This window comes from Vulpes lagopus, chromosome 3 (assembly GCF_018345385.1).
Source record: "Vulpes lagopus strain Blue_001 chromosome 3, ASM1834538v1, whole genome shotgun sequence".
In the NCBI taxonomy this organism is placed as follows: Eukaryota; Metazoa; Chordata; class Mammalia; order Carnivora; family Canidae; genus Vulpes; species Vulpes lagopus.
The window spans coordinates 51879091-51888379 of record NC_054826.1 but is presented as its reverse complement, the minus strand read 5'-3'; the positions used below and the strand labels follow the sequence as shown (position 1 = coordinate 51888379).

Below are 9289 nucleotides of genomic sequence, written 5' to 3'. Positions count from 1 at the left end.
GATGAGGTGCAAGCCCCAGAGAGCTTCCTATCCACCCTACCCGACCCACTGCACCAGGATGGACTGCAGGGGGCCTTCACAGCCCCTCCCTGCTCATCTCCTACCCACCTGTCCAGGTGGAGTTTCTGGGCCAGAGTCCGCCAGTCGGCACCCCGGCTACAGGGCGGGTCGAGGCTGGTAATGATCTTTTGCCGAATGAGGAAGGGGATCTTGAAGGCACTGGGGCCCACTAGGGCTGGGACCCCCCCTTCACTCTCCAGAGCCAGCAGCTCAGCAAATCTTGTGTCCTGGAGGTGGGGAGATGTGGAGGCGCCTTTTAGAACTTTCATGGCCCAGGCCCACTGCCACCTCCTGCTGGGGGAGCACCCAAACCATCTCAGGGCATGGGGGTAGCACAGCCACTGTTTCCCAGGTACCCCTGGTATGCCAGCGCCCTGCTCACTAGAGCTTAGAGGGTCTCAAGGCTCAGAGGTATGGTGACCTGCCCAAAGGCACACAGCCAGTGAGCAGAGGAGCTATCTAGCCTCATTCTCCTCTCTTCCCATCATCCCTCCCCAAGTCACCCCTACTGACCATTCAGAGAACTCACTGTATTCCACTCACTGCCTTTGTCCTCCCCACTCAGTTCCCACTGCCAGAAGCCCCCTTTCCCTCACTGCTGTCTTACTCACTCTTCTAGATACTGTACAAAGTTCCTCCTCCTCAGCCCCAGGGCCCCTAGGCAGCTTTCTCTCTCCCTGCTGCTGCTCCTACATCCTCTTCAATCTCCAACCCAAGTCAGATTGCGATTGTATCTGTCTGTTTGCATCTGCATCTCTCTCCCTGGAGACTTGGAGGAAGCAGCTAAGCAGTTTCTAGGAGGAGGTGGGGTTGGGCTTGGGGGCCAGATAAGCCAGGATAGGCCAGGTATGGGGCGGGGGGGGGGGGGGGGGTGCGGTTGGCACATTTCTGCAATGCCGATGCCCCCTTCTGCCCACCTTGGTGATGTTGAAGTTGATATTGAAACTCTGCCCATCGCCTTCTACTTGCCACACCCACACCTTGCAGGCCAGGTCACTGGTGCTGGGGCTGACGCGCTCCAAGGTGAAGGCGCAGTGCAGGTACTGCTGCGTGCCGTTCCAGATATGATAAAAGGGGATCTCCTGAGGGGGTGGGCGGAGAGGCTGCATCAGGTGTGCTCAGCGTTAGGGGTGCCCCCTCCAGGAACCCTGAGTGCCCTCACCTGGTAGCTGACGAGGAGCTTGCTCTTCCATAGGGAGCTGGGCACATCATGAATGGACAAACGCAGGTTGTGGTAACTGTCCTTGAAGTGCAGGACTCGAGGCTCCTGGATCAGCTGTCCCCCCAGCTGCTTCTCCAGCTGTACCACCTCCTGCAGTGCAATCCAGGCAGTTAGCTAATCCCTGGGGCCAAGTACCCTTCCCCATGTCACCCTCTTCCAAAAGGGGGTGGTGAGCCCTCAATGCTGAGGGGAGGGGGACGGTGGCATGTGGCCTCCCTGTGGCAGGGTGGGGGCAAGTAATACCTTGAGTGCGTCATGGGTGTCGTGTAGGCAGTAGACTCGTATGTTGTACTCAAGGGAGGTGCAGGCCACAGGGGCAAACAGAAGCAGCTTGAGGCGCTTGGTTGCGGCTACGCTGAGGGCCTCTCCCACCAGGGCAAAGCGACCCAGTTGCTCAGTGAAGACATAGCAGGCGCCAGCCTCCAGCTGGCAGTAGTAGAGGTGGGAGGGCGCTTCCTCGCCCAGATGCAGCACATCCTGTGGGCAGGGCCCGATGGGTCAGCTCCTGGCCAACAACTCTGAGGAGTGGCCAGGCTGGGGAGAGGGTGGCTCTCAAAGGCCAGTTGGGAACCCCAGGCTCCACTCTGAATCCCCCAGTGCTCAGGTGGGCTGCCTGGGGCTGTTCCTGCTCACCTCCCAGCTGCCCTCACAGGACTGCTTTTTGAGACGCAGGCTCCAGCTCTCTGGGCAGGGCTCCCCACAGTGGTCCATGGCGAGGATGACTGGCCTGGTGAGCAGGACTCCAGGGGGCCCGCAGCTAACGATGGGACTCAGCAGGGTCTGACAGCCAGCTAGGGGCAACCTCAAGTGGGGAAATACAGGTGGGGAGGGAAAGGCATCAGTGGGCTGTCCTGGGAGCTGGCTGGGGCAGGGTAGTGGCATCCCATGGTCAGGGCCCCAGAGCTGGGTGGAGCTTATGGGTAGTTTTCCCTACCCTCCCAAGTTGGACCGTAGATGGGCTGGGGTGTCATGGTGACCCGCCCAGCCCCAGCAACAGGGCCCACGCCCACACCTCACATCCTCTGGCTTGTGCAGCGTGAGGTAGATCTCGTAGATCTTTCCTCGGGGTATGGCATCTGGGGGGATGAGGAGGCTGATCCCTGTGACAAAGTAGGAGGACGGTTGAGGTTATCAGTGCTGCAAAGATACAAAACACTTCCCCTGCCAGGCTGGACAAGGGGACAGAGGTGCCACAGGGACTGCCAGGCTGTCCATCTACCTACAGAGGCATGAAGCTGAGTTCTGGTGGTCCCAAGAGAGGCTGAGGGAGCTCAGGTGAAAAAGCATGCCTTGTTGGCCTGGGCACAGAAAACTCTGGAACAAAAAGGTGCCAGGTATGCTGTACCTACCTGACCTGTCACCCAAAAGGCACTGGGTAAGACCAGGGAACTCCCTGCTTAAAACTTTCCCTGACTCCAGCATAAGGCCCGGCTTCCTGGCCTGGCATTTAAGGCCCTCACCTCTGGCCCCACCTGCCTTTCCAGCAGCTTTTTCAGCCCAGACTGTGCTATACACTTGACCATTCTGAAGCTACTCTCCTGAGCATACCTCTGCCTGGGTGCCCTACCCTCCTGCTCTGCTCAAGTTTTCCTTCTCTCCATTGGCCCTGCTCATCTTTGGGGATTGCCATTCTCAGCCACCATGACTCTGCTCCTGGTTGTTGCTCTGGTTGTTGGTTGTGGTTGTTACCTTGCTGGGTTGGGTAGACCTCCCTGGTTTGGGAGCCATTGCACACATGTCCTCTTGTCTGGTGGGTTCACCTCTGTCCCAATGTCTTGCAGGCAGCATCAGAAATGACTGCTTAGTGAGGAGTGGTTCAAGGGGGGAGGATGAGGGACAAGGGCTGCAGAGTTCCTCTGGGGATGGCAAGGAGTGATCCTGTTCCACCTTCCTGCTCTTTTAGGACAGGGGTGCCTACATTAGGAGGGACTTCAGGGGCACGTGACTGGGGAGAGGAAGGAATTCTATGACCAAGTCCAAAAGCTTATGTTTATGCTCCGGCATGAACCCTGAGGTGGGTTGGTTGGAATATCACTACTTCCCAGAAACTGACGCCCAGGAGAGGGAAGCCATTGATGGCATATTTACAGCTACTGCTCCCTTCACCAGCTCTATGCTGCCTCCTGGTACTGGCTGCGAGTGTTGGTGACAGTCCCAGAGATCCATGTGTGTGAATGCTCTCTGTGGCAGAGGTATACATACTTACACATTCAGTGGATGCTAATGTCTGGTACTCAGGGCAGGGAGGAAAAACTAGGGGACCTGCTCTCCTGAGGCACTCAGCTCGGTGGGTAGAAAGACAAGTGGATGGTAGTAAAGGGTGCTGGGGGAGAGCAGGGAGGAGTGGCAGCCCCCCTGCTCCAGAGGGAATGAAAGGCTGATGGTCCCTGAGTGCCCCCTGTGCGCCTGTCCTTTCTGAGCTTAACTTGGACCATCTCACCTCATCATCCTAGCAACCCTGTGAGGAGGACCTGAGGCCCAGAGAGGGAGAGCTGCCAGGCCAAGACCTGAATGAGAAGTAGTAGATAAGTCAGTGAATGGGGGCAGAGGGACCCATGTAAGCAAAGGGAAGTTACAGTGTGCTTGAAGTGCTGAGAGCCCACTGGGACTGCCATGTGCAGGGAAAGAGTGCATAGAAGGGTATGGCACCTGGATGGGAGGGAACAGACAGGTCACTGTGGCCCTGCCCCATGGGCTTTGGGGCATGGGGAGCCCCGAAAAGGGTTCAAGAAGGGGAAGGACATGATTAGGTCTGGCTTCACTGGGTGAATGCTTGTTGCCTGGAACCAGATGACAGGTAGGTATGATTGCCTGAGCCAAAAAGGTGGTGGGAAAGAGAACTAGGAGGATGCAGGAGCATTTGAGGAGGAAGAATGATGGGATTGGTGTGTGACTGACTAAAGCTGTTGTAGGGAGCAAGTGATAAAGAGTTAGGAGGTCAAGGTGACCTCCAGTTTCTGGCTTGAACAACTTGACTCCGCTGTCCCTGAGGTGAGGAAAGCCAGGAAACAGGAGGTTCTGGGGGAGGGTGGGAGACAGTGCTGTTTTAGGCACCACAGGAATCTGAGGTGCTGTGAGACATCCAGATGGAGCTGCCCAGGAGGCAGCTGGGTGTATGATTCTGTCGCCCAGGAGAAATGTGGCTGGGGATGGAGGAGTGGGAGTTATCTGCACAGACATGGCGATTAAAGCCATGGAGTAGGCGAGAGTGCTCTGCAAGAGGGTGCCAGGCAGGAGCTCTGAGGAACACCTACATTAAGGGAAGAAGCACCAGGAGCAGCTGGAGAGGGGCAAGAAAATCAGGGGCATGTGGGGTCACCTGACCTGAGGGAATAGAGAATTTCAGGGTGAGAACATCTTCCTCAGAAGATGACTATGGAAGGGGTCTATGGATTCCTTGTCATGGACCCTGTCAGTAGGGTTTCCATGAGGTGGTAGGTGGATGGCCTCCTGTCCAGGCATTTGTCCTTTGCCACGTCTCCACTAGTTGGCCAGCTCCTTGGGGCTGGCACCTGTCCTACCTCTGGGCTCAGGGCCCAACAGAGTCTGGCACACACAGGCTGGCTGACCGCATAAATGAATGGACAGTAATCCTGTGCTGTTAGGTAACAGAAGGGAGACACTCTGACCTCTGTGCTGGCCCCACTGCCAGCCATGACTGGATTCTCTCCAAAACCCTATCCCCTTTCCTTGCTGCCTGGCTCAGCACTCGGGGTGAGGCTGAGCAGCACAGGACAAACATCAGAGCTGTTCTGTCCTCCCCTAGGAGGGACACAAAAGCTAATTTTGCCCCTTAGAGCTCCCCGGGGCACTCTGGGGTCCTTCCCACCTGTATTAGGGATCATCAGCCGGCCCCCGAGGAAGTTGAAGGTCCCATAGGTCATGTTGCTGGTGCCGCGGGGAAGGGAGCGGAAGTAGTTCTGAGTAGAGAGGCGGGAAACGAAGTCCTCGGCCTCAGAGGTGGGCGAGCTGTGGTGCAGTGTGTGGCGCCCACCACTCAGTGGGCTGAGCAGGTGCCCATTGGCGAGCTGGAACTTGGGGCTTGTCCCGTCCTGCCGGGGACACAGACTGCCCTGGCAGGTGGTGGTGGTGGTGCTGAGGTCTGGCTGGATGGTGAGCAGATGGGGATTGTCTGCAAGGGTAAAGATAGACTCAGGGGGTGGCACTGAGGTGACCTGTTGGGTAATTCTTGGTGTGGGGGCCTGGCAGGGATGCTAGGAGTGAGGGGACACCTCACCTGCTTTGCTGGGCTTGATGCTGACGGGTTGGAAGCCTGAGGTGAGGATGGATGAATCGGCCACATCTGAGTCTAGCCCTTCCTTCTTTCGGCAATAAACAAGGATGAGGACAAGCAGCAGCAGGAGGAGGCATACAGCCACAGCAATGAGGCCCACATAGAGGGCCACATCCTCAGGCCTGGAAGCAGCTGCGGGAAAGAGCGCGGCCTTGGGAGGGGCAGGGTGCAGGAGGCCAGGAAGGAGAGGTCAGCAGTCTACACCCCAGGAGGATGAGGCGCTCACTCCTTGGGCATCAGCACTAGCGGGGCTTCGGATGCTGGTGGCAGGGAGCATGGAGTCAGCATGTGCGCATCTCAGCCCTGCATCTGCCACCACCTTGCTGTGTCACTCTGGGCAAATCACATCTCTTACTGCTCGTTCAGTCTGAGAGGTTGCTGCTACTGGAGGATGGAAGAGGGGAAGATACACTTCCCCAGACAGCCCTATTGAGCTGCAAGGCTGCACCTATTCTTCTGGGGCCCAGGGCAGCTGGGACTGGGAGGCAGCTCCTGGGATCTCCAAAGTAGGGGCTCTGCTTCCTGGGGGTGGAGGGGCCTGCTAATCTAGTTCCTAGCCATGTCCCTGGGCCAGAATCACTATGGGGGTGATTGCTCGGGGGAAGCTATATTGATTTTAGAAGGGCTTTGTGTAATGGAAGAAATGTCCATCAGAAAGGAATTGACACAGATAATTAGGTTTTTAATTGAAAGAATGGGGGAGGGTGTGTTCTAGAGAAAAAAATCCAACAGAGATCTTTAATTGTTAGTTATGGCCTTGTAATTAACAGGCCTCACAAGACTGGCATCCCCACAGGACTTTTGTGTGTACTTCAGGGACTCCGTGGAGGTGAAGTTGCAGAGAGGAGGGGGATCCAGGCATCTGGGGTACATGGGAAAGGTTCACATGTATGCATGTTTCATCAGAGGTGAGAGAGATATTAGGGTACACACGGGCACATGTGTGGGTATGTTAGGGATGGGGAGTTCCTGAAGGTCCTAAATTTTGGAGACAGGGTACAGCCTGTGGCAGGGGACTGACTCCCTTAGCCATCACCTCCTGGGGCTGGTCAGGGCCAAAACTGGCAAAATCCAGAGGACTCCTGGGGCAGAGAGGACTCACTGTGCACACAGAGATCGCTGGTGCAATTTCGGGTATCCAGGTCAGTGCCCCGGCACTCCTCGCCTCCATTGCGGGGTGCTGGGTCAGAACACTCACGACTCCGCCAGTGGGTGCAGTCGAGCCCACAGGCCGACCACTTGCTCCATGGGCTCCAGCTGCCATCCACTAGACGAGAGACAGGAACAGAGAGATGGTGCGGTCAGCCCGAGCAGCAGCCTAGGTAGTTTGCCAGTGCGGCCCTGCTGGGCATCCAGACCTAGGTGCAATGCTGTGTGGTAAGGAGCACACCCTCTGGTGTCCAGCTGGCCTAAATGATGCATGCTAATGACGGGATGCTGGGCCTGCTTTGTTCTATCCACACTATGGGGCCGTCCGGGTCCTGGGGCAACAAGGGTGCTTGGTCACACATGACGCTGTGATTCCAGATATAGGTGGTTCTGTAGCCTCAGGCAGTGCCCTGCCCCTGACCCACTCTGCCTATACCTGTCCTAATTGTACCTCAGACTCTCTGACTCAACCCCTCTACCAAAGCCTAGCCTGGACACAGACCAAACCCTGCCCCCAATCACATTAAACCCCATCCCAGCTTTGGACTGAGCCTAGCCCTGTGTGTGGGCGGGTGGGATGGAGCCATGGGGGGCAGGCTGGTGGGCACAATGGAGCCAGGGCACGGAGATGGCGTGGTGAGGAGCGATGTGGGAGGCAGCGGCCGCTGGTACCTGGGCACAGGGTGGCGCAGGCTGTTTTCTGGACATTCTGCCCCTCACAGAAGGCACCCCCGTTGAGAGGCGCCGGGTTGGTGCAGCTCCGGCTCCGTTTCTGCCAGCCGCGCCCACAGCTGGCGCTGCAGACGGACCACTCGGTCCACGTCGACCACCCACCGTTCACTGGCCGGACAGAGAAGGACTGGGGTCAGGGAGCGGGGGCTTCCTCAGATACGCTGGCCCAGGGGCCAGGGGGCAGGAGGGCAGAGGGGCCGTAAGCTGGAAATGGGCAGGCTGTGGCTGTGCTGGTAAAGAAGCCCTGGAGGGGAGCCTATGCTGGCCCCCAGGGCCTGACAGTACCTGTGCCACAGCCCCTTCTCCCAGCAGGCTCGGCAAGCGCTGGGGGCAGCCAGCCCTCGTGGCAGCTTCCATGCTCCTTCAGTCCAGACCCCAGTTTTTCATGAAGGCAACTCCTGCACCCGCCCCCTCTGTCTGCTCCTAGGGTGCCTGGAACACTCTACTTTCCATCCCTGGGACTCAGGAGCATGGGCTGTGGCCTGTCACCTTTCCTAGACTCCCATCCTATGCCCTCATCTCCGTCTGCACAATGTCCCTTGCCCACAGGTAACCCGACGGATGGTTTAGGCGCAGAGGACTACCAACCTGTCCCACCTCTCTGTCCAGATACGCCCCTCAGCTCCTGGACAGCCACAGCAAGCCCTCTCCCTGTCCTTCCCAGTGAGGCCACAACCTGGTCCACTGGGTCCTGGCTCCATGGGGAGCCACCCACACATCATCGCCCCATCTCCCTATGCCTGGGAGCCCTTCTGCCCCACCAGCACTGGGGCCCACCGTAGACGATGACAGCAGCTGAGGCGCTGCGGCGACGCGCTACGATGTTCTTGGCCACGCAGGTGTAGTTGGCCGTGTCGGCCAGGCGGGCCTGTCGCACCACCAGGCTGTGCTCCCTTGTGATGTACACATTGGGGTCCAGGGACGGGTCCACCAGGTCCTCGTTCCGGAGCCACTCCACCTGGGGGAGGGAGCCATGCCACTGCACTGCCCACCCAGCTGGCCCTACCTGGGGGTGTCAGGGCAGGCAAGACCCAAGACCTGGGAGCCCTACCCACCTGTGGAGCAGGTACCAGAGCCCCTCTCACCTCAGCTGGGGGGATGCCCTCCGGTGGACGGCAGGGCAGCACGATGCCCTGCTCCAGGGATACCTCCTTGGCCAGCGGCTCCTGCTCGAAGTTCTTGCGCAAATCTGGGAGAAGAGCAAGAGTGTTCTCTGGCCTGAGTGGTTCATGCTGGCTCAGCCCAGCTGGGCCTGTCCCCTGGTCCCACAGGGGCCACAGCACATGGCAAGAGAAAGTGCCAAGTGACTAGGAGGACATGGGAGTGCCTTGGCAGTGTGCAGAGGTACTTTTCTCCACCCATCAGGCAGGACGTGAAGTTTTCTTGACCAGACCCTTATCCCTGGTGATACCCTCCGGCCACCCCTGACCAAGGGCCAGGTCCTAGACTCACAGGCAATGCGGATGTAGGCCTTCTGGCTCTTGGTGGTGCCTGAGGAGCTCCACGCCACACACTGGCACCAGTACTCCTCCAGCCCAAACACCTTCTCCACCTGCTGCCTCGAGACATTGATACGGACCTCCATGGCGGGCAGCCCTGTGGGGCAGGAGGGGTGGGTAGCCAGGGTCCTGGTTGCGCCAAGCCTCACACGGTTCCTGCCACCCAGATGTGTGTATGTGTGTGTGTGTGTGTGTGGGGGGGGGAATGTCCCTGCACCACCAGGGTTACTCTCTGCTCAGAAGAGTGGATCCTGAGGGCAATCCTTAGCCTGGAAGGAACTATGGGGGAGCCCCAGGGAGCACTCCATTTATAGCTCCTGAAGGCTAGGAGCC

The 9289-nt window shown here is 58.3% G+C and overlaps 1 protein-coding gene across 4 annotated transcripts in view; it reads right to left on the bottom strand.

Annotated features, from left to right (window-relative positions):
• UNC5A (unc-5 netrin receptor A) overlaps nt 1-9289 on the bottom strand; it is a 61837-nt gene that overhangs the window by 1293 nt on the left and 51255 nt on the right. For 2 of the 4 annotated variants that reach the window (XM_041747695.1, XM_041747696.1), the window contains 13 exons: nt 8910-9053; nt 8543-8646; nt 8235-8415; nt 7398-7565; nt 6679-6843; nt 5520-5708; nt 5112-5414; nt 2295-2382; nt 1916-2084; nt 1526-1759; nt 1223-1372; nt 978-1142; nt 109-287 (listed from right to left, as the gene is read on the bottom strand). In XM_041747695.1, the coding sequence (XP_041603629.1) occupies nt 109-287; nt 978-1142; nt 1223-1372; nt 1526-1759; nt 1916-2084; nt 2295-2382; nt 5112-5414; nt 5520-5708; nt 6679-6843; nt 7398-7565; nt 8235-8415; nt 8543-8646; nt 8910-9053 (2239 nt within the window). The remainder of the gene's footprint in view (nt 1-108; nt 288-977; nt 1143-1222; nt 1373-1525; nt 1760-1915; nt 2085-2294; nt 2383-5111; nt 5415-5519; nt 5709-6678; nt 6844-7397; nt 7566-8234; nt 8416-8542; nt 8647-8909; nt 9054-9289) is intronic. The other 2 variants (XM_041747698.1, XM_041747699.1) reach the window with 1 other exon arrangement.